Here is a 25,141-nt window from a genome sequence, read left to right on the forward strand (position 1 = left end):
CGTCCCCTCACCTCTAGTATGTGGCAGTTTTTATAGCTAAGGGAGAAGAACGCTCTGTGGTTCCATAAGAGTAGTTTTAGGCTTCCGCCAGGATGAGTGAGCCTAGCAGCACACATTAAGCACTGCGGGATCCGCAACAGGCGAGGCAAAGCTGTAACTTGTACACGCTGCCCAAATAAACAATTGTCTGGGAGACGCCTTCAGGCAGAAGGGGTGGAGCCCAGCTCAGGTTTCGACACGCCAGGTTAGGGCTGGCGGCTCCCCGTGTCATCGAAGGGAGCCGCATGCTACCCCGCGTGTCGCTCTGCTCTACTGGCAGCCTCTACGGTTGCTCATGGCAACCACGTCGTTGGCGCGCAGCTGCTGCAGGGCGGCCCCGGTTGTAAGAGTTCGCGCCGGCGAATCCAAGCACGTGGGGAGGCCTCTGAGCGCCTCTCATCAAGAAGGACAGGCCCCGCTTCAGAGCACGTGCGCGGGCACTGAAGGGTTAACCGCGGCAGAGAAAAAGATCGTTGCGCTCCATGAGGAGGCATGCGCAGTGAGTTGGATGGTTTCGTTCTCCTGGCCCGGGGCGCCGAGTGGTGCAACGGCCTTTCGACTCCGGGCTGATGCAACCAATCAGTTGACCCAGCTTGGGAGTTCCTTGCTTGCTAACTTTGTAAAAATGCTGAGCTCTTAAAAACGTTGCTGTCTAACGGCCTCAGCAGGCAGGGAGTGACTGGAAAAGCAGCTGCCTCTGGATTTCTGTTTGCCAGGAGCAGAACTTTTCGAGTGCCATCCGCTTGATAAAGGAAATCACCAAACCAGACCACTGGTTACCGAGTGTCTAGCTTGGGAAATTCTTGGAGGTTGGGGACGGTATTTGAGACGGGCATAATCTGGGAAGGGACGGGGATATCATGCAAGAGAGCTCCCGCTCTGAGGGGATTATTTCCTCCATGGGAAGTGATTGCTGTCCTCTGGAATCAATTGAACTGGTGGTAATACTCCAGTCCCCACCTGGAGGTTGGCAACCCTTTGTAGTCCATGAAAGTCTCAAGGTCTCGAAACACATTCCTTCCAAAGGGAATTTTTATTTTAAACCAACAGCAGAATCGTGACCTACAGTATGGGGGTCACAACGGGATGAAACCAAAATACCCTATAGTTTATACTTGTAAAATGTTACTAACCTCAAGGCGGAGCCTGCAGTTGTGAAATCACAACTGCTCGGCAGACTACAGCAATCATTTCCTGTGGAGGAAGTGGCAGCTTCAACAGTAGGGCACATCACATCCCTCCTGAGCTCCCTCCTCCCCAGACTTTGCCTGTCCCAGGCACCACCTTCAAGAATTTCCTAAACCCCCGAATTCGCAATCCTTTGTCTGTGCAGATAAAGTTTATGTAATCTGTCTTGCATTGAGACATTTTTGGGTATAGTTACACAGAAAATGCAAGGGCGGCATTTATACTTTCAAGTTACATAGAATGTCTGGCATGTAGCAAAATCCAGTAGTGTCAGAAGAATTTGGTCGAACACAAGATACCTATTTTAGGCACAAACTAGATAAAATGATACCATGTTGAGGGCTGAACTAAGGACATGATTGTTACTAGCCATGATATTAAAATGGAATTTCAATGTACAGGGACATATCAAGATGGGTAACCATGTTTGTCTGTAGCAGTAGAAAAGAGCAAGATTCCAGTAGCACCTTGAAGACCGACAACACTTGTGACAGAGTATGAGTTTTTCGGATACAGCTGGATTGTAAGTCTGTCCAATATTACCAGAAAGTGGAGGGATTTCAGATGCTTAATGACATTAGGGGGCAAATGGTAATAGCAGGTGTGATTGGATTAGATGTAATATGCAGAGGAATAGTTTCCCTTGCTCAAAAACTAGTCAAATATGACTCTAGGGGTCAGTGCTCATCTTCGTTTCCAAGCCGAAGAGCCAGCACTGTCCGAAGAGGCGTGGAGAAATCAGCATTGGTAATGAAACAGGAAACCTAGGTCTCAATTAAATTCAGGTGGATGCATTGTCTTGAGCTTCGTTATTAGTTAATGGAGGCTCAGGTAGCAGTTAATGGAAGCCCAGGTAGCAGCCACTGCCAAAGCGACCTTTTACCACCTACAGCTGATTAGGCAGTTGGTTCCCTTCCTCGAACACAATGATCTGGCAACAGTGATCCATGTAATGGTCACCTCAAGGTTGGACTACTGCAATGCTCTCTACGTGGGGTTGCCCTTGGCGGAACTCCGAAAGCTGCAGCTGGTGCAAAATGTGGCAGCCAGGCTGTTGATGGGCCTCTCTATGCGAGAGCACATCCAGCCTGTGCTGAAGGCATTGCACTGGCTGCCAATAGCATACCGGATTCGCTTCAAGGTGCTGGTTTTGACCTTTAAAGCCCTTTATGGTCAGGGACCTGCCTACCTGAGGGGCCACCTTTCCCCACAAGTTCTCCAGAGAGCACTACAGTCACAGAACCGTTTGCCCCCCAAAAATAAGGATGCCAGGCTGGTATCGACCAGGACCAGGGCCTTTTCTCTGGTAGCTCCAACTTACTGGAATGAGCTCCCAGATGAGATCAGGGCCCTGCAGAACCTTGCACAGTTCCGCAGGGCCACGAAAACTGAGCTTTTTCGCTAGGCATTTAGTTAGGAGCTGTGTTACCATCTATGCCTGGTGTCAATCTGTCTCCAGCCTGAGCCTGCCGACAATGGATGGACTGATAAATGCACTTTACTGTACTGATACCGCCATTGTTTTGTTAATTGCTTTTAATAATGTATGTATTTTTATACTAATATTGTACTTTGTCTACCTATTGGTTCTTGTTGTGTGCTGCCCTGAGCCAGCCTTGGCGGGGAGGGCGGGGTAAAAATCTGCTAAATAAATAAATAAATAAATATAAATAGTTGCAATTCAGTAGTCTCTCTTTCTAATCTCCCTTTGAAATTCCTTTTGTAAGAGAAAAACAGGTTGCTTACCTGTAACTGATGATCTTCGAGTGCTCATCTGTGCATTTACACCAATGGGTTTAGTGTGCCTGCGCTGAACCAATCGGTGTTGTAGAAAGCTCAGAAAGGATTTTCGCGCCAGAACCTTGGGCATGCGCAGGAACCCCAACCACGCATGCCCAGAGGGGCGGGTGCGGCGATCCCGCCAGTTAGAACATAAGAACATAAGAGATGCCAATGTTGGATCAGGCCAAAGGCCCATCCAGTCCAACACTCTGTATCACACAGTGGCCAGAAAAACCAGTGCCATCAGGAGGTCCACCAGTGGGGCCAGGACATTAGAAGCCCTCCCACTGTTGACCCCCCCAAGCACCAAGATGACAGAGCATCACTTGCCCCAGAGTCCCTATCTATACCTTGTGGCTAATAGCCACTGATGGACCTCTGCTCCATATGCTTATCTAATTCCCTTTTGAAGCCGTCCATGCTTGTAGCCGCCACCACTTCCTGTGGCAGTGAATTCCAAGTGTTAATCACTCTTTGGGTGAAGAAGTACTTCCTTTTATCCGTTCTAACCTGACCGCTCAGCAATTTCATGGAGTGCTCACGAGTTCTTGTATTGTGAGAAAGGGAGAAAAGTACCTCTTTCTCTACCTGCTCTTTCCCATGCATAATCTTATAAACCTCAATCATGTCACCCCTCAGTCGTCGTTTCTCCAAGCTAAAGAGCCCTAAGCGCCTTAACCTTTCCTCATAGGGAAAGTGTTCCAACCCTTTTATCATTCGAGTTGCCCTTTTCTGCACTTTTTCCAAAGCTATTTTGTTTTTGTTTTGTTTTCCAAAGCTAGTTCCTTTTGTCACTGCTATCAATATACTTAAATAGACCTGACAGCAGAGGGGAAGGATGGGTGGGCGGTGTGACTGCACAGATGACCACTCGAAGATCATCAGTTACAGGTTAGCAACCTGTTTATCTTCAACGTGGTCTCTGTGCTTCACAACCATGGGAGATTAGCAAGCAGTAGCCTACCTGGAGGAGGGTGCTGTCAGGCAGTCAACACGAAGCAGAAGATAAAATAAGTCGACCCATTTTTGTTTGATTGGAGCCACGAACATCAAGGGTGTAGTGCTTGATGAAAGTTTTCAGCATGGACCATGCCACACCCTTGCAGATGTCTGTTAGGGAGACTCCCCTAAGAAACGCTGTCGAAGTGGCAAGCGCCCTAGTAGAGTGTTCCTTAAGCGAACACAGAAGCGGGTGTTTTGCGAGAAGGTAGCAGAGCCGGATCAGTTCTACAATCCATTTAGAAAACCGTTGAGCTGTGATCCTAGTTCCTATTCTGTGAGCTGCATAGGACAAAAACAAACGTGGATCCCGCTGTGTAGGGTGTGTCCGCTGCAGGTAAAATAGAAGTGCTCATTTAGTGTCCAAAGCGTGTAGAAGGCGTTCTTCATCATTCTGTGGATTGGGGGGGAAATCCGGTAGCAAAACCTTCGACTGGAGGTGGAACTCAGATACAACCTTAGGAAGAAAGGATATATCAGGAACCAGTCGAACCCCGGCAGGTAGAAAACACAGGTACGGTGGATCGTGTCTGAATGCCAAGAGCTCACTGACTCTCCTAGCAGATGTGATAGCTACTAAGAAGGCCATCTTCCATAAGAGGATCTTCAGATCGCACGTTGCGAGCGGCTCGAAGGGTGAGTTGACGTAAGACCAGAGGCAGGTCCCACGGCTGGGCCAGGTGTTTGACCCGGAGGGTATAAATGCAGCAGTCCTCTGAGAAACCTTTTGGGGAGGGTATGCGAAACAACTGTGGACCGTCAATCCGGTCATGGTAGGTAGAGATGGCTGCCAAGTAGACCCGTATTGACAAATGTGAAAGGCCTGCATCCACCAATGAAAGTAAGTACTCTAAAACTTGGTTAAGGCCTATGGAGGAAGGTCTGGGCTCAGATGACCCCCAAAAGGAGCAGAATTTAGAACATTTGTAAAGGTAGGATTTGCGTGTCGTGGGTTTCCTGGAGTTCAGAAGCACTTGTGCAACGTGTGCAGAGAGAGAAGCTTGGGTATCCTCCATGCAGTTAATTTCAGTCGAGGAACGTTGTGGTAAAGGAGCCTCGTGCTTGACAGTAGAAGAAGGTCGGGGGCTGGGGGGGAAAGCTGGAACTTGTTCCTCATGAGATCCAACAGTATCGGAAACTACGATTTCCTGGGCCCCCAAGGAGTTATTAGGATGCAGTTCACATTGTCCATCACAATCTTGTGAGCCACACGTGGAAGCAGAGGCAATAGAGGGAATAGGAAAAGAAGGTTGTGAGTCCATGGATATAGGAGTCCGTCTCCTAATGAAAGCGGGTCTGCCCCTCCGCGAGTGCAAAATGGAGGGCATTTCTTGTTGGACCTGGTGATGAACACGACTACCTTGGGGAAACCCCAAAGACGGAAGGCTGGTAGTAGATAGATCCAGTTGATCTCCCAGTCGTGGAGGCGAACTTGACCTCGACTGAGATGATCCGCTTGGATATTCAGGCAATCTTGGATATGGGTGGCCACAAGAGAAATATTGTGGGATCTGCACCATTCCCACAGTTGCATTGCCAATTCACAGAGGTGACGAGACACTGTGCCGCCCTGGCGGTTGATGTAGCTGAGAGCCGTGGTGTTGTCTGTCAGGATGGCTACACAGACCCCTTTGAGTAGTGGTAGGAAGGTGTGAAGAGTGAATTTTGCCAGGAGGTCTAAGTAGTTGATGTGCCAATCCTTGAAGTGGGCGTCCCATGTCCCTCCTATGCAAAGGCCATTCAGGCGGGCACTCCAACCCCACTGGAAGGCGTCTGTTGTTAGAGTCAATTGTGGGGATGGTGGATGGAAGGGTGCCCCTTGAGATGAAGAGACGTGGCCATCCACACGCTTCTGCAGAGGAGTGGGAGAATAACATGCAAAGAAACCATATGGAAATGGCGGTATTCGATAAAGGAGTTTAGCAGCCTCAGGTCGAGGATCGGTCTGATGCCCCCATCCCTCTTGGGGATCGTGAAGTAGCGTGAATAGAATCCCGTACCCCGGGTCTTGGGTGGAACCTCTTCGATGGCATCTTTGTGTAAAGGGACCGACACCTCCTCTAGTAGGGCAGGAGAGGGTGGGGTGACCATGAAAATTGGGAGGGTGGGGGGCTGTAAAAACTCTATCCGGTAACTGGTGGCAACGATGGAAAGAACCCAAGCATCGGTTGTGATATCTTGCCAGGTGGAAAGGTAGGGAGCCAGGTGAGTTAAGGTCGCAGGGGAGCGAGAGAAGTCAAAGGCCCTGTTTGGATGACTTCACCAGTTTTGCGCGGGTCTGCTGTTGGCCTGATCCATATTTAGGTTTCGTAGCATAGGCTGAACATTGTCCCAGGGGGGACGTACACTGTCTCCATGAGCGGTCAGGGGACTGCCTGCCGTAAGGCCTTTTGGGCCATGAGCAGGACCAAGTGCGAGGCTTGAACTGCCTGGATGAAGAAGAGACCCCCAAGGTACGGGAAGCCTTAATACTCTTGTCCATATCTTGTAATACACTATCGGTGGTGGCATTGAAAAGCCTCAGCCCATCAAACGGAAGGTCTTCAATATAAGCACGAGTATCTTGTTGAGTTGTGGTAGTGCGCAGCCAGGAATGTCTACATAAAGCAATGACTGATGTCATGGTCTTAGAAGACATTTCCAGGGCATGTTTGGATGAGTTTATTTGTTGTTTTGCCAAAACCAGGCTCTCTTTCTGGATCTTGCTAGCCACTTGACGCTTGTCATCTGGTAGAGCATTGAGCACCTCTGAAAGCTGTTCCCAAAGAGCGTACTGATAGCGAGTCATACAGGCCATGTAGTTAGCGGTCTTTACACCCAGAGCCCTACAGAATAAAAACGTCTTCCAAAAGAGTCCAGTTTCCTGCTCTCTTTATCAGAGGGAGATGAGTGTGTCCTTTTAGACTTTGATGCCGAAGTGACCATCATGGAGTTGGGCTTAGGGTGGTTGAAGAGAAATTCCGCACCTGCTTCCTGTACTTTGTACATATGATCTAAGTGACAGGAGGATACTGGCACGGAGAATGGTTTATCCCATGGTGTTTTAGCCGCTTGTAGGAGTACCGTAGACATAGGTAACGCTATAGCAGTTGAGGTATCTAACTGGACCACATAGAAAACTGCATCAGTGACCGAAGGTTGTGGTTGAATGACTGATAAGCCCAGGGCATAAGCCATTCTTTTAATAAGGTCACTGTAAGATGTGAGGTCCTCCGAGACCGTAGGCTTGGGGGATGTGTCTTTTGGAGACTTGTGCGTGTCAGAGGCCCTGCATCTGAGTCTTCTCCTGATGACTCAGAGGGGTCCGAGGCAGGAAGATGGGCCAGAGGCAAGACATCCACCTGCAGGGCCGGTGTCGGTATTGGTCAGGTCGATATCAGTGGGGTAGTTGAACTGTGTCGAATCTCTGTATGCAGCGAGTCAGGCGGCTTCTACATCAGTGCTGAAGGCGGGACTCAAGACCTGTGTGGGGATTGCGACCAGTGTACTGAGGAATGATCCCAATCAGAGAAACCCGCAGGAGTCAGCCAAGGCATGGATGACGAAAGCGGAAATGCCCCATAAAGATACTGGAACTGACGCTGGTCCCACGCCACCATTGCAGGAGCCTAGAGAGGAAAGCTTCTGGGGGCCTCGTCCATAGGGTAAAAGCACCTCAGGGATCGGGAACGTTGTGGATGATGCCAAGTGATGTTGACATCGGGAAAGTGGTGTCTGTGTCTGTCCGCTGGTGATTTCGAACTTTCCCTGGAGCGGTGATGGCCAGTACCGACATCTGATCAATGGCGAAGCGAGGTCCCAGTATCGACCGGAGAAGACGAGCAAGCAAACGCAGAAGAGAACCGCGATGGCGATCATTCACGGCGCGGAGAGTGGCTCAGAATCTCTACATCGTCAAGATCAGAGAAGGGCCGCGTCTCGAAGTGTTCCGGCATCGGGGTGTTCATCGGAATCGGTGAATCCAACAGTTGGATCGGTGGCGCTGACAGAGATGTCAATTGGTCCAGTATGGGAGCTTCAGTGATGATAGGCTGCGCTTTTGAGATCGGCGCAGAGACCACCACCTTATCTGTAGAGCTTACCTTGGGGGGTTTAGAACTGCCCTTCTACAATAGGTAGAAGGGCACTGCTGACACGTGATGGCATAAATCACATTAGAGGATGAGCAGGAGTATGAACCTGAGATGGTATGCTGATTTCTCCACGCTTACCACCCCTTTAGGGCTTTAAAGGCAAGCAACAGCATCTTGAATTAAACTCAGAAACCAACAGGCAGCCAGTGGAGACTGGAGAGACCTCAAAATTGGAATAATATGCTCATTGTAGATAGCTCCAGATTGCAAATTGGGCTGCTGCATTTTTTATCAGCTGAAGTTCTGTGCTCATCTTCAGTCAGTACAGGGTACAAGAGCCCACTGCTTCCTTTTCTCCCTTGAATCTTGGTGGCAGTGATAAGGAGTTAGGTGATGGTCATGGGTACTGATCACCCTCCCCCTTTCTTGGCTGCCACTGGAGGTGGCTGCTGTGCTTTGCGATATAGGCCACTTTCTGTTTGGTTAATGTTAAACTGAACCGTTGTGATCCCACACTTGACGGGGCACCATTAACACTGGCACAATCTGTCAAGAGTTTGGGTGTGATCCCAGATGCCTCCTTAACTATGGAGCCCAGGTCATGAATATTGCCAGGCTGGTGTTTCTCCACCTACACCAAGTGCAGCAGTTAGCCAGTTTGGTGTAGTGGTTACCTGCACGGACTCTAATCTGGGAGAACCGGGTTTAATTCCCCACTCCTCCACTTGCACCTGGCTGGATGACCTCGGGCAAGCAATAGTTCTGATAACAGCTGTTCTTGAAAAAAGAGCAGTTTCTGTCAAGAGCTCTCTCAGCCCCACCTACCTTACAGGGTGCCTGTTGTGGGGAGGGGAAGGGAAAGGAGTTTGTAAGCCGCTCTGAGACACCTTTGGGTAGTGAAGGGTGGGGTATAAATCCGAACTCTTCTTCTTCTTGTCATGCCCTGACCTAGCCGCAGTAATCCATGCAATGGTCACCTCCAAACTAGACTACCGTGACTCACTCTATTCTGGCCTGCCCTTGAGACTGACCCGGAAGCTCCAACTGATCCAGAATGTGGTGGCACCTGATCGAAATGCCACAGACAGCACATATGCAACCTGTGCTGTGCCAGCTACACTGGCTTCCAGTACAGTACTGAGTCAGGTTCAAGGTTTTGGTGTTGACCTGTAAGGCCTTGAGCGGTCTGGGAACAGTCTCTCTTCGGGACTGCCTCCTCTGGTATGTCCCTGGGAGAGTGTTACACTCTGCTGAGAACAATCTACTGGTGATCCCTGGCCCCAAAGATATCCAGCTGTCCTTGACAAGAGCCAGGACTTTCTAAGATTATTTAATAATATAGGAATTACTGAATTATTAATTTTAACAATGTTATGTTGATGTTTTTAACTTCTGTTGTACATCGCCCAGAGCCCTGTGCACTCAGGGATTGGGTGATTCAAATTCAAATTCAAATACCTTTTATTGGCATAGAATATTAAAACATTTCCCAATAATACAATCCAAGAGAAATTATAAAATAGATAGTCGTGGGTATGTCAGGCCTAACTCAAGTTGTCACAAGTTAGATTTGACCATACAAAAGATGCCTGAATCATAAAATAAACTGGCATTCCAAACTTTTAAACTTAAGTTTTTAAACTTATAAATTAAGAATCATTAATATGATCAGGGTTACTCTTCCGTTTTATAAAACAATGGAGAAACTTAGCGGTCAGTTCAATGATCTCCAGATCTCGTGAAGCAAGGAGAAATTGTACCTTGATTCTATCTGATTGGCCTGTTACCATCCTAAGGGGGGCTTCTATACACTCCACTCGAATGTCATTTAACAATTTACAGTGTAAGAGTACGTGCTCAACAGTTTCTATTTCACTTCTGTTACAACCACAGAACCTGATTGAATAAGGAATTTGCTTATATCTCCCCTCAAGAATAGCAGAGGGGAGAACATTAAGACGGGCCAACAGATAAGCTCTACACATTTGCGGTGAAGTCAGACAGAAAAAGTAATATGGTAGAGTACCTGAAAGGGGATAAGCCCACCTTACTGAGGAGCACCTTCCGGAGGCAAGGGCTCTGAGCTCTTGCAACTCTATATCAATAAGTCTCTGTTTAAGCAAAGTAAAGACCTCAAGCTCTGACCGGATGACAAGGTCACTCAGGTTAAAACCAATAGAAGTGATTTTCTTTTGGATTGGGTGATTCATAAATTTAAAGTATATATAAATAAAGTATAAAAATTGTGAAGGGGTTTAGATCAGAAAAAGACATAAGAATGAGTATAGTCTGTCTGCAAAATGCAGATACTAGTGATCTGCTGACAAGGTAGAGAAACATAGGAACTGCAGAGAGGATGAAAAGACAGGGAAGCACTGCTGGTGCCCTAATTTGGGTTAATTATTTTAATAGCTAAGCCAGCATGTAGTGACTAAGAGTATCAGACCAGTATCTGGAAGACCTGGGTTTGAATCCTGACTCGTGCCATGGAAGCTTGCTGGGTGACCTTGGGCCAGTTGTATTCTCTCAGCCCAACGTACCTCACAAAGTTGTTGTGAGGATAAAATGGAGGAGAATGATGGAAGCCACTGTGGGTCCCCAATGGGGAGAAAGGTGGAGTACAAAGAAATAAAATAAAAAATCCTAAAAGAGGATGTAGGCCAAAGAAAATGAATACCTTTTTTTTAAAAGTGTGTCTCTGGGCTGAGGCTTTCAGTCAAGCAAGTCTGTTTCCCCAGCAGAATTGCCAAATTTTCACAGTTGTTTCTCAGTTTAGTGTTACAGTTTTCCTATTCTTACCCCCACAAAATTTAGATTCTACATTACAAAGAAATACTGCAGATTTCTATGTGGGATATTTGAAGATGGCAGACACCTTAAGATTCCAAGTTGTCGATTCCCATATTTAAGAATCTGTTTCTAGCCTACATTCAGTTACCGTATTCACAGGGACAGCTGCCGGCCTGTGTTGATAGTGCTGTGTCCAACTCTGCCCATAGTGTAGTTTACCCACATAGGTTCCCTTGCTCGAAAGCTCCCATCTCTAGTTCCAGCTCCTGCCAACCTAGCAGTTCAAAAGCAAGAAATTGCAAGTAGATAAATAGGTACCACTTCGGTGGGAAGGTAACAGTGTTTCGTGCGCCTTGGTGTTTAGTCATGCCGGCCACATGACCACGGAAACGTCTTCTGACAGCGCTGGCTCTTCAGCTTTGAAACGGAGATGAGCACTGCAACTCTAGAGTCGGATTTGACCCATATATACAGAAATAAAAATAAGCCACCAGCTTGCTTATGTGAATAGCCCGGAGACTCAGTGAAACATGCACTAGAAAAAGGGGAGCCAAACTTAGTGACCACCACAGCCAGCTCTGATAATGTTCAGAAGTTTGAGCACTACAAGACAGTCGTGTTTCATTTTCTTTCTTTCTTTCTTTCTTTCTTTCTTTCTTTCTTTCTTTCTTTCTTTCTTTCTTTCTTTCTTTCTTTCTTTCTTTCTTTCTTTCTTTCTTTCGCTAATATTCCATAGAAATACAAAAAATCCATAAAAACACTGTATGATAGCTAACTAGGTATTGGCTTATCTCAGTAAATTAAAATACTAGTCCAAATCAGAACAGACTTTTAGTCAATGATTTAGTGAACATCTCACTCAGAAGAGGGAGCAAGGTGAAGAACAGGGGCATCTGGTGAATTTATGGGATGCGGTGAGGATGAAGCAGAACCTTTTAGTTGGATGCAAAAACTGATAATAGAAATTCAGTAATGCAAATCCAAATTAACAGGGTCAAATAATTTTTTAGCAAGATCAGATTTAGACCCTGGCCCCATTTGAGCCCTCCTTCCATACCTTCATGGCTACCTCACATGGGTCAGGCAAGGGCTATGTATGACATGATCAGGCTCATCTGTTCCCCATGCCTGGCTCCCTTTTGCTTTTTTTTGTCATTGCATAGTATTAATAACTGCTGTGTATTATACTAGTGTGTAGCTTGCTGGAAAAAGAAGCCTACAAAAATATTTACTGGCCCGGTTGGGACCCATTGACAGCTGAAAATTTGGAAAAGAAAAAACAGGCTAGCGGCAGTTTACCTGCCTGTAATAGAACATCCAAAGTTAGTTGGGCAAGTAGACAAAAGGTAACCTCTCTTTTAGGACAGAAAGACAGATGGATTGCTTGTAACTCAATCACATTAATTTGAAACGGCAGCTTTGAATGCAGTTATTTTAACTGGAGCTGTTGCTTGTGCTGATGGCCTGTGGCCAGGGGCATTGTTCCAGGGTTTGGTTGAGCAGTGGTAAAGAGATTTCAGTGGAAAGGACAAGATTCTTGGGCAAGGCTTAAAGATCTGTCTTTAGATATATTCAAGATCAAATGGAAAACAAACAACAGCATGCACACACAAACACACCTAATAGTGCTGTGGCTATTTTATTGTATCTCACCATAGCCAGAGATGCAGGTGTTCCTAAAAAATAATCGTATTACCACAAACAGGGCATTTGCTGTCTCCCTTTTTTTATGCCCCCTGAGGGGATTTTTATTGCATTTTCTATAAACTACAAACTACAATGAAAAAAGGAGAAGGGTTATTTACATCTAGGGAGAAAGGAAAGAAAACCACTAATAACTAAAACCCCAAGTATAGGGGATCATTACATCAGCTTATATAAGTGTTAATCGAATATGCTAGTATTACATTGAACATAGTCGATTAAGCTAAATTATTTATCTTTTTAACCATTTTTTAACTGTTTAAAGACAACCCCAAGAGCATCATTTATAGTATATGCTTAAAGGCACCATTCAGAGTTCTTCAGCTTTCACTTTGCTTTATCTTTTCTAATCCTCAATTGGTATTCTCGTTTAGGGGCCACCGCCCCCTTTTCTGAAGCAGAGTCCTCGTTGGAAGACACTGAGTCCGTTTCGTCACTAGGTTTGCTGTCATCTTCTTCCTTGGCGTCCTCTTCTGCTTCACCCAGTTGCAGTCTCATAAACTCATGCGCTTTGGAAACAGAGTCAATTTTTTCTTTTTTATCCTGTAGTTTGAAAATGATGCTTTCCGGGGACAACCATCTGTATGAGATGCTGTTTGTAGAAAAAGAATTAAGTCCTTGTACTTCTTTCTCTTCCTTATTTCAAATGGAATATCTTTTAAAATCCTAATAGTATTGCCTCCGATTTTCAGTGGTGTTCCTGAAGTCGCTTTCAAGATTAAATCCCTTACGTGTGTCTTCGAGAATCTCACCACTATCTCTCCAGGCAGATTATTTTTTTATATATAAACAGAATAGGCCCTGTAGACCTCGTCCATTTCACTTATAAGATATTCCGCTTTTAAATCTGTAACTGGAACTAATGCATCGCTCAAAGTTGTTTTAGATTCTCATCTTTAGATTCAGGGACTCCTTGGAACTGGAGGACCAGGTTAGCTTTCTCCATTTGCAATTGTAAAAGTTAAATTTCATCCGAAGCTTGCTTGTTTTCCAGCATTTGCACCTTTTTCTTAACTTTTTTAGAGTTGGTATCCATTTCCATTACTTTCTCAGCTGTTTGCTCCATCTTTTTTGTAGTTTCACACAGTTGGAGCTGCTGAGCTGCAAAGTTCTGATTTAAAGTTGTCAGCTGTTGATTGATGTTAGTCATCTGATCCAGTAGAGGGCGCAAAGAGTCTGCCAGAAGCTTAGAGAACTCAGTGGTCTCTTCTGGTTGTGGGCTCATGCTCCCCGGTGGTTTCACTTTTGCTTGTTTTTCTCCATTTTTTTTCACGCCATTTTTATGGATTGTTTACTTTTGTATAAACTTGCTAAAGTCTCTGAAATTCGCCCATATGCTTATCCGCGCTCTGGTAAGTTTCTTAAAACAGATTTCAGTGCTTTAACTTCCGCTCCCCCCCCTTGTTAGCTCGCTTTTTAGTTTATGCGGTGGGAGGGGCCCCGCCCCCGCTCACTTTTCTCACTGTTCCCAGAAGAGGGCTTTCTTCTTAAATTACTGGCATTTCGCTTTTACTCGACTCACTGTTCATTGTTGGTCATAAGACCTCGCTTAGAGTTTGTTTAAAACGCTCGATCTCCAACTCTTGTCTCGGTCAGTGGCTCTAGTTCCATTCAGACACATAGCAGCAGGACCGTCAGAGCAGGAGAGCACCTCAATTCCCCAGCAACGCGCTGGTGAAGAGGCCACCCTCCAAAAGCCCCATGGCTAGAAGCCTTTCGCAAAGGCTCCGGGGGGTGGTGGCGAACAATAGCCCCCCCTCCTAACCGCTAGCACGCAGATCACACCCCCGGGAGGTCCGGGAGGTGCGTCCGCCAGCGTGTCGCCATAAACTGGAAGCCAGAACATATGTTCTTTAAATGCCCACACTATGAGGTGGCACGTAGAGAGATTATCACTCCACTGATAGGAAAAAACTCAGGTCTGCCAGAAAAAACTAAACTTGAATTTCTTTTAATTGACAAACATCCCAAGATTACTCATCAAGTAGCCAGGTTTTGTAAGGTGATACTTAGGTCACAGAAATTGTTTAGCAGTTAGTTGTAAGTGTAACTTTTATGCTAGACTCGGATGCATTTTACTAGGAAGCATTTTATTTTATATTAAAAATTGTATATTAGTTTTTAAATGTTTTGGAATGCTGTATCTATAATTTATATACATATACATCTATATACATCTATAATTTACATACATATCTGTAAGCATATCTGGTCTAAGGACTGTAATAGAAATAAACTGAAACTGAAACAGTCCTTGCACCTGCTCCAGTGTGGCAGCAACTCTGCATATGAGATCTGCTTCTGTGTGTGTAGCAGCCGCTCCCTGTCCTTGAAACCTGCAACCTTGAATTGACTTCCCTGGCTATCCGACCTTTGGCTCCGTTGTTTACCTTGATTGAGACTGTGTTTTCCAGCTTAGAGTGTGTAGTATCTGTGGCAACCAGCCAAGACAGCACAGAGTGATTTGGCTACTGCATAAATTAGTTTGCTCTAGAGCCATCCATCCTGAGCTAAGACAAAAATGTGTGAGCCAGAGGCTAAGAAACTGTGAGCTAGCTCACACTAACTCAGCTTAGAGTGCTCCAAAGACCTGAGGGGGGGAATTGGTGGACACTAGCACGACCTTATAAAGGAGTACTGTAACACTAAATCCGGTTTATAAATCTAGAATACTGTGTGCATTCTGGTCACCACACCTTAAAAAGGATATTATAGCTTTGGAAAAAGTGCAGAAAAGGGCAACTCGAATGATAAAAGGGTTGGAACACTTTCCCTATGAGGAAAGGTTAAGGCGCTTAGGGCTCTTTAGCTTGGAGAAACGACGACTAAGGGGTGACATGACTGAGGTTTATAAGATTATGCATGGGAAAGAGCAGGTAGAGAAAGAGGTACTTTTCTCCCTTTCTCACAATACAAGAACTCGTGGGCACTCCATGAAATTGCTGAGCGGTCGATTTAGAACAGATAAAAGGAAGTACTTCTTCACCCAAAGAGTGATTAACACTTGGAATTCACTGCCACAGGAAGTGGTGGCGGCTACAAGCATGGACGGCTTCAAAAGGGAATTAGATAAGCATATGGAGCAGAGGTCCATCAGTGGCTATTAGCCACAAGGTATAGATAGGGACTCTGGGGCAAGTGATGCTCTGTCATCTTGGTGCTTGGGGGGAGTCAACAGTGGGATGGCTTCTAATGTCCTGGCCCCACTGGTGGACCTCCTGATGGCACTGGTATTTCTGGCCACTGTGTGATACAGAGTGTTGGACTGGATGGGCCTTTGGCCTGATCCAACATTGGCATCTCTTATGTTCTTATGTTCTTTATGCGTGTGGGAGGGGCCCCTCCCCTGTTCACTTTTCTTGCCGTTCCCAAGGGAGGGCTTTCTTCTTAAATTACCGGCATTTTGCTTTTACTCGACTTGCTGTTCATTGCTGGTCATAAGACCTTCCTTAAAGTCCATTTAAAAAGCTTGATCTTCAACGCTTGTCCCGGTCAGCGGCTCTAGTTCCATTCGGACACATAGCAGCAGTACCGTCAGGGTGGGAGAGCGCCTCAATTCCCCAGCAATGCGCTGGTAAAGAGGCCACCCTCCAAAAGCCCCATGGCTAGGAGCCTTTTGCAAAGGCTCTGGGGGGTGGCGAACAATCGCCTCCCCTCCTAACCGCTAGTGCGCAGATCGCACCCCTGGGAGGTCCAGGAGGTGTGTCCACCAGCGTGTCGCCATAAACCGGAAGTCCTCAGCATTTGCTGTTTCCCTAACTAGCTCCTGTGCTCAGTAAATAGTGCATGGGGCACCAGAATTCCAAGGGTGCCAGGCTATTTAGGAAACCACTCATAGGGAAACAAAGTCCTCACCACCATGCAGGGTCTTCAAGATAACTCTCAGAAGTAGAGAGCTATACTATCTCACCAATTTTCCTGACTGCAGCAACTTTTTATATCACTCCATCCAAAGGCAGCAAATACTATGACCCAGACCTCTCTACTTGTGGTATGACGACAGAGTAATGCAGGTGTCCCCAACATGGTACCTATGGGTGTCATAGCACCCACTGATACCTTTACTGGCATCAGCCAAGTGTTTTTGGAATTGGGAGGAGCTGGGTGGGTTTTTTGGCAGCAGGGTTTCTGATTGGCCATTGGAGAACTGATTGGCTGTGCAGTTGTTGTTTTTAAGTTGCTTTGGCAGCAGCTGTCACCAGAACACAAGAATCTTAACAACATTGTGTGTATGCAAAAAAAAAATTTTTTTTAATCAGTCTGGCAAAGTCAGACATTGATGACTGCCATGGAGCCTAAGCAAAGGATTAGGGGTTTTTTCTAGGATGCAATGCATGTGGCATCCTGGCTGAACCTATCTGACCTCACCACTGATCAATATGACCAGAGTACATGGCCTAGAATACAGCCAACATGGCTAAGGTACAAGGCCTATGGATAAGAGACATCTGATGAAGTAGGTCTTGAAAACATGTGTCATGACCCCAGCGGGTTGCCACCTTCTGCCGCCACCACCCTGGACTTTGGTCCTTTGAGAATGCCCAGGGTACCCTCTCAAGCCCATCCAAAATGTCCCTTTTACAGCCGAGAAAACATGAGCGTGATGACCAAGGCAGAGAAGTAGTGAAACAGAAAGAGTTTTTTACAGTACTGGGCAGGGGAAAAACAAGACAAGACAAGGTGCTTTAAAAAGATATAACAGTGGTTAAAAGGCAAAATAAACAATCTAACACAGCTACCTATTACTATTCCTAACTGGTTACTACTTCCAGGCCCACAGCCTACCTAACACGCTGAGCCAAGTGGGGGATCTTTTCCTCTCACCAGACCAGCCTGTCCCCACAGTGACCAGGCCGCAGAGAGAGATGAAAGACCTCGTTTTCCACAGTTAACAGCTAAAACCGAATCTCCTCACAGTATGTAACAGATCCTTCACAGAATCTCTGTACTCTGATCGCCTATATAGCCCGTTGCCAGAGGTCATTTCGGGGGGAATCGTGGGGGATCGCAGTTCCCCCGGGTGAGGTACGGGGGGGCACATGACGAAGTCCCGCCCCTTGCTTTTGGCCACCCCGCTTCCAGCCCTCATTCAGCCAGGAGGAGGCAGGAGAAGAGGGAGGGGTAAGTTGCTTCCTCCCTGCCTCTCCCCACCCCTGCCTGCCTGGGGCCAGGGAGGGCCTTCACGGGGCTTCCTTGCACTCCCGCCGGCCTTGCAGGTCCACTGCTGGGCCCCACATGGGGCTCGGCAGTGGAGCTGCAAGGCCGGCGGCGCCGGCCGGGACCGTTGGGGGTGGGGTGTGTGGCCTTATGACACACATCCGGTGATGTCAGTGGGTGTGGCCTTATGACACACTTCCGGTGATGTCAGGGGGTGCGGCATATGCTAATGAGTTATGCTAATGAGTTCCCCTAGCTCTTTTTCTACGAAACGACCCCTGCCCATTGCTAAGTCTTATGGGCACTGTAGGCCATCTGCTTTCACAGCCATGCAGGTCTCTCCTGGGACCAGGCTGCACCAGGCCCTGCTCACAGTCCAGCACAGATCTCCAGAGGCCTACGCAGATCATGACAACATGTGTCACAATAAATCTGTTCATCTTTAAGGTGCCATAAAACTCCTTTTTTGTTGTTGTTTTTGCTGCAGCAAATTAACATCATTGCCCCTTTGGACTCTGAGATGACAAAAGTCAATGGTTTATCAGGCTCAGTGAGAGAACTCTAACTCCCCCTCTCTTGTTTTTAAAGGCTGGACAGAAAAATTACGTGGATCCAGTTACTAGCTACCTAGTATTGACCAAAGTTGCCCATTTGGAGAGGGGACATTGCTGTGGCTCTTCCTGTAGACACGTAAGTATTAAACCATCTAGCAGTTTCCAGTGTCAGAGCAGCTGAACTGGCAAGCTAGTTAAACCAAAGGGTTTAGATTTAAAGTTGGTTTAAAATTAGAATTTTTGTTGGAAAGCTGCAATCCAAGTTCCCCCCCCAAAAAACTGATTTCTGAGTTGTTCTGGATATAGTCCTATGACTCCATATTTTGGCTCACTCAGTTCCTTGGTACTTCTGAGTAAAGTTGCCAAGTGGAGACTACAAGAGAGACATTTGACTTAATGTGATTGACATTCTAATCTACTACCCAGAGGCACCAAAGTGTTCAGATTTTAACCCTGTCTAGTCTATCAACAGCCCAATTAAGCTGAAGTATTTAGTTTTTAGGTCATAGTCATACCAACTAGATTTGTTTGGGATGAAAGCTAATGGCTTGCAATGAAATTTGCTTCCTACTAAGAATATTCAAGATTGCCTTGAAGTCCACTGACTGTAGTCCACATCTTTTCTTTTTTGTGAACCAGGCAGGAACTGTACTTAGAAAATCCTCTGATCTTAAGATCACTTACGTGGAATTAAAATCCTACAAGGACAAATGAGACTTTGCATCTGTTCTTTGTATAAGAGCTTCAATCTACATTTGCAAATAGGTTCAGAGAAGGGCAACAAACAGGGTAGGGGCCTGAAAAGTAAGTGCTATATGAAAAGATTGAATGACCTGAACAATGTTTATCATCTTCCAGTCAGTACCCAAAGAGCTCTCACATGGAAGCTGCTGCTGCATAGCACAAGACTAGATCAAATGGGCTTAAATTACTGGAAGGTACACATAGGTTGAGCATTGCTGCCAAATGTTAAGAGCATTTTGGAAATGGAACCAATTCCCTAGGGAAGAAGGGGCAGACTCTCCTCTGCTGGAAGTTTCAGGCAGAGACTAGGCAGCCATTTGTCAGTGATGCTTTAGCTCTGTGTCTTCTGAAATGAACAGAAACTTGGACTAAGTAGTCTATAAGACCTATGCCAACTCTGATAAAGTAGAACTTGGAGGCAATAATGGACTGGGTGGGGACCAATAAAGGGAAGTTCAATCCTAAAAAAATTATGATGCTGAAGGATAGTAGGTAGGACCGAAAAGGGGGGGGGGAGGACCAACCCTATACAGAAAAGGTAACCAAAAATGTTGAGACAAAAACAATAATCAAATATGGCTAAACAGGCAGTACGAATGTGAAAATATACAATCTATTTTAATTATGCATAGGAAATATTAAAATCACAATATAAACTACATACCTATGGTTCTGTATATAAGTATCTATAACTGATATCAGGACAAATGTCAAATATAAGGAATGGGTGGAAAGGGGAGAAGCCAATCCAAATATCCAAATACGAATGAAGAATCTGTGCACATGGTTAAAAATATGAAAATACTACAAGGAGGGAGGGGGGAGGGAGTGGGGTAAAATGATTGTATAATGATTTAATGTAAGATAATGTATATAAGCTTCAATAATAAATTTTTAAAAAAAGTTTAAAAAAAAAAAAAAAGGACAAATGTCAGGAAAAGATAAATACAGGTTAAAAGGTACAAAATATATCAAAATACAAGAACCAAATGTGTCTTGGCTAAAACGCCTTCCTCGGTGGTAAAATACAAGCTGAAAACTCCATAGGTTAAATACCAGTATATTTCAAACTCATCATATACAGAATGGACCTAAAAAACAACAATTATCAAATTCAGTATAGACCAAAAGTGGTAAGGAGAAAAGAGAGAAAATAAAATTACTTCTGTAACTATCAGTCAACCAATAATATTTTATGTAAAGAAATTATTAATATTTTGTAATAAATGAAATCCAACCTTATTCACACAGAGCTGTTCACCCATGGAGTAAATGGGAATAAATATTCTTAAAATGCAACACGGGCTACTCATCCAAGTGTGTTATAGTCCATATGCCCATGGATCTAAAAAACATAAACAAATGACTCAACAACTATAAACTCAAAAACTACAGAATTTTAGAAAGAAGATATAAGCTAATGTAAAATACCTGAATAGTGCAATATTTTACCTATGTTAGGCCCAATCTGCAATATTCAAAATCCAAATAGAATAGAATACCCACAGGATTTTTTACTTTGGGGGGCATTTAAATAAGTCAGGGGGCAGTTTGTCAGGAGCAACAAGAGAATCAAAGTTAAAAAAAAAAGTGATGAGAGAGGGCTGGAGTAGGGATCAGATGTCCCCTGTGGCATGCCTTGCCCACAGCCAGCCAGAGGTACACTGCCAGCAGGCAAGTCAGGGTGATGACCCCAGCTCGGTGCAGCTGTGGCGCACACAAACAATAAAATGAACCAACTGGATGGGAAGTCAGGAGGCCTGGCCCCAAGATGCCCCACTGTAGCTCCAGGCCTGAGCAGGGCCGGCCTGAGGTGTTCCTGCACCCTAGGCGAGCGCAGATGCCAACCTCCCGGTGGGGCCTGGAGACCTCCCAGCTAGCATGTGGTGCCTCGGGGCAGAGCTCTTGCTCTCTCCCGCACCCAAGGAGGAATGGATAGACTACGCAAGGAAGAAGCAGATGGGGGGGAGCGGGGGGCACCCTACCCTTCCGAGGCGCAAGTGTGCATCTTCCAGCTCTGCCGGGCCCTCCGAAGGGCTTCCTCCCTGCCAACTTTTGCAAAGTGTGCATGTGGGGCAGGGGGCCGCCTGGCTGTGCTCCCAGGCACGCTTTCCTCCTCTGCGAAAACCCCGCAGTGCCCGTCCGCTAACAAAAGCCCAGCTCAGGCGAGGCAGCAGCCATGCGCAGAGGCTCACCTAGCCCCACTGAAGCGCGGCACCTCTGCCCGCCCCTCAACCAGCCCCGGGCGATGCGGGACTCCGGGTGGGGCTGGGCTTGCCAGCTTGCCTTTTTTTGCGCCCCCCCCTTTTACCTTCAACTGCCCGGCTGCTCCCCAACGCGGCGCCCGGGCTCGCTCGCTCTCTTTCTCGCCCACCTGCCGCCTTCTCAGCCAGTTTCACTTTCGCTGCACTTCCTTTTCCCGGCTCCCCTCTTCCTTTTCCCAGCGGTGGCCGAGGAAGAAGGCGCCTTGCCGTCCCCCCCTCCCGTCCCTCCGTGAGGGCCGGTGGCACGTCTTCTGCCGAGCGACTCCCTCCTCCCCGGGCGCCTGCATGCCCGGGAAAAGGAAAGCTAGGGAAAAGGAACGCTGCTCACACCGAGGTGGTGGGGGCGGCTCCTGCTGCTGCTGGTGGTGGTGGTGGTGCTGGTGCCGTGGCGGCGCCTGGCTCCATGGAGGGCGCTCCTTCGGCTCCTAGTGCCGGGAGAGCGCCAGGCTCCTGCGGGCTGTGCCGCTGCCTCCCTCCGCCATGCTGGCCAGGGGGCATGCTGGCCAGGGGCGCCGGAGGCTGCCCCTGCCTCTCCTTCCATGCCCTAAGGGCCAGCCCGCGCTCTAGGCGAGTGCCTAGCTCGCCTAGCGGGTGAGCCGGCCCTGGGCCTGAGCTCCAATGTAAAAAGAATCAGCACTACGGTAGTCCACACAATGATAGTCCACACTATTGGACAGTGACAGAGTTGATTGAAAGGTTGGTATTCAGCCTACTCTAGATTGTGTTTCACCCACACACCCACTCACACCCCATCTCTTAAGGAGCAGGTTTGCAGCTTGGTGGCATTGCCAGTGGATTTCCAGATCACATTTGTAGCACATTGCACCTTTTCCAGCTTTGGCTTCTTCGTTAGCTGTGAGCCTTCTGTGAGAAGCAGGTTCTGGCCACAAATGACCATGCTGTGGTCACTTGCAGACTAGATTACTGTGATGCACTCTGTGTTGGACTGTCTTTCCAGATAGTTTGGAAATTTCTGCTAGCTAAGAAAGCAGGGGCAAGGCAAGGCATCCGTTATAGGCATCATCCTTCATTGGTGCTTAAGCTTCACTGGTTGTATGCTTGTTTTTGAGGTCAGTTCAGAGGGCTGGTTCTTAGTTTTGGAATCAGGGCATTTGAAGGACTACTTGCCTGACTCTCGACATCTCAGGCCCAACTTCATGGCCTCCTGCCTTCAGTAGTGAAGCAGGCAACTGCCAAATGCAAGGGAGAGGATTTGTGGTGCCTGTGGAATTTCCTTCCCTTAACCCTCTGTCTAGTACCAAATCTGTTCTTCAGCTCCAAGTCAAAGCTTTTATTGTTCATGCAGGTTTTAGAGAATGATAGTTTTGGGTTGGCCTTTAAGGATTTTGTATAATTTTTGTTTATTTAGAGCATCTTTGCATCATCTCTCAACCAAACAGGTTTGCACATCAGCTTGCAGTAACCAAATGGTAACATATAACAGTAACATAAATAATCCAAATTTGCAACATCTGAAAGCAGTTCTAAAACAGCAGCAGAACAATTTAAAACCATGGTGGTGGAAAGTGCCATCAAGTCACAACTGACTTATAGCGACCCCACACAGTTTTTCCAAACAATAGATGTTCAGAGATAGTTTCCCATTGCCTACCTCCGCATTACAATCCTGGTATTCACTGGAGGCCTTCCATCTAAATACTAGCTAGGGCAAATCCTGCTTAGCTTCTGAGAACTGACAAGATGAAGCTAGCCTGGGCTATCCAGGTCAGGGCACACAGTAGCTGACAAAAAACCAAGAGGAAGAGTAAAAACACACTAACATATTTTAACTTCTAAGCAGATTGCATACGAACAAATGTACCTATCTGGTGGGTATTTCAAGGGATTCCAGGACCATGAACTGTGAAAAAGACAAATTAGTGGGTTCTAGATGAAATCAAGCCTGAACTCTCCCTAGAACCTAAAATAACTGAACTAATTCTATTGTACTTTGGTCACATGATAAGAAGAAAAGAGTCACAGGAAAAGACATAATGCTAGGAAAAGAGGAAGGCCCAACACGAGATGGATTGACTCAGTCAAGGAAGCCATGGCCCTCACTCTGCAAGACCTGAGCATGGCTATTAATGATAGGATGTTTTGGAGAACATTTAATTCATAGGGTTGCCATAGGTCAGAAGAGACTTGACCAGGCCCGTAGCTAACAACTTTTTGCTCAGGGGGCCCATGTTTTTCTCGGGGGGCCCACCACCAATGTTCCCTCTAAGCTGTGGAGTCTTGTGAGCAAAAATTCTGCTTTGTGAGCTCCTGGCATTAAAGTTGTGAGTGAGCGATTTGGCTACAGCATACATTAGTTTGCTCTGGAGCCCCCCTTCCTGAGCCAAGACAAAAAGGTGTGAGCTAGAGGCTAAAAAACTGTGAGCTAGCTCACACTAACTCGGCTTAGAGGGAACACTGCCTGTGAGGTAGGTGGGGCTGAGAGGGCTCTTTCCAGAACTGCAGCCCTGGACTTCCTTGGTGATCTCCCATCAAGTACTAACCAGGACCTAGCCTGCTTAGCTTCCAAGATCTGATGAGATCGGGCTCGCCTGGGCCATCCAGGTCAGGGTCAGTCCCTGATATCTCCAGGTAAAAGGACTGAGTGGTAGGCAGTGCGAAAGGCCTCTGCCTGAAACCCTGGAGAGCGGCTGCCAGTCTGGGTAGACCAAGGGTCTGCCTCAGTATAAGGCAGTTTCATGTGCTCATGTGTACCTCACTTTTAGGAGGGGTCGTGGCTTAGTGGCTGAGCATCTGCTTGGCATGCAGAAGGTTCCAGGTTCAATTCCTGGCATCTCCAGGAAAAAGGACCAGGCAGGAAGTGATGTGAAAGACCTCTGCCTGAGACCCTGGAGAGCTGTAAAGAGGGGCTGTGGCTCAGTGGAAGAGCCTCTGCTTAGCAGGCAGAAGGCCCCAGGTTCAATCCCCAGCATCTCCAGTTAAAAGGACCAGGCTGGAGGTGATGCGAAAGACCTACACCTGAGACCCTGGAGAGCTGTAAAGAGGGGCTGTGGCTCAGTGGAAGAGCCTCTGCTTAGCAGGCAGAAGGCCCCAGGTTCAATCCCCAGCATCTCCAGTTAAAAGGACCAGGCTGGAGGTGATGCGAAAGACCTACACCTGAGACCCTGGAGAGCTGTAAAGAGGGGCTGTGGCTCAGTGGTAGAGCCTCTGCTTGGCATGCAGAAGGTCCCAGGTTCAATCCCCAGCATCTCCAGTTAAAAGAGCCAGGCAGTAGGTGATGTGAAAGACCTCCCCCTGAAACCCTGGAGAGCTGTAAGGAGGGGCCGCGGCTCAGTGGCATGCAGAAGGTCCCAGGTTCAATCCCCAGCATCTCCAGTTAAAAGAGCCAGGCAGTAGGTGATGTGAAAGACCTCCCCCTGAAACCCTGGAGAGCTGTAAGGAGGGGCCGCGGCTCAGTGGCAGAGCCTCTGCTTGGCCTGCAGAAGGTCCCAGGTTCAATTCCTGGCATCGCCAGTTAAAAGGACCAGGCAGGAGGTGATGGGAAAGATGCTGGAGAGCAGCTAGCAGCCTGCGTAGACAATGCTGACCTTGATGGACTGAGAGGGCCACGAGTCAGCATAAGGCAGCTTCTGGTTCTGAACAGGGTTCTGGTTCTCTCTCACCCACTTTAAACCCACTCCCTGTACCTATTCAAACACCCAAAGTGGGTTACGACGACGTCCTCCCTGCCTTCATTTTATCACCCCCAAAACAATCTGGTGAGGTGGGTGAGGGTTAGAGCAAGAGGTCACCCAGTGAGCAGCCACAGCAGAATGTGGGATTTGAACCCGGCTCTCCCAGATCCTTGGCCTACACTCCAGGCATTACACATCACGCTGCCCAAAACCTC

General features: G+C 47.1%; 1 protein-coding gene across 1 annotated transcript in view; it reads left to right on the forward strand.

The window, feature by feature from the left end:
- Positions 1 to 255: 255 nt before the first annotated feature.
- Positions 256 to 25,141, forward strand: part of LOC107115279 (chromosome unknown open reading frame, human C1orf53) — a 28,410-nt gene continuing 3,524 nt past the window's right edge. The window contains exons 1-2 of the mRNA XM_015416955.1: positions 256 to 538; positions 18,321 to 18,422. Of these exons, the coding sequence (XP_015272441.1) occupies positions 335 to 538; positions 18,321 to 18,422 (306 nt within the window). The 5' untranslated portion in view covers positions 256 to 334. The remainder of the gene's footprint in view (positions 539 to 18,320; positions 18,423 to 25,141) is intronic.

The sequence above is a fragment of the Gekko japonicus genome, unplaced genomic scaffold (genome assembly GCF_001447785.1).
Source record: "Gekko japonicus isolate JY-2015 unplaced genomic scaffold, Gekko_japonicus_V1.1 scaffold467, whole genome shotgun sequence".
NCBI classification, from domain to species: Eukaryota; Metazoa; Chordata; class Lepidosauria; order Squamata; family Gekkonidae; genus Gekko; species Gekko japonicus.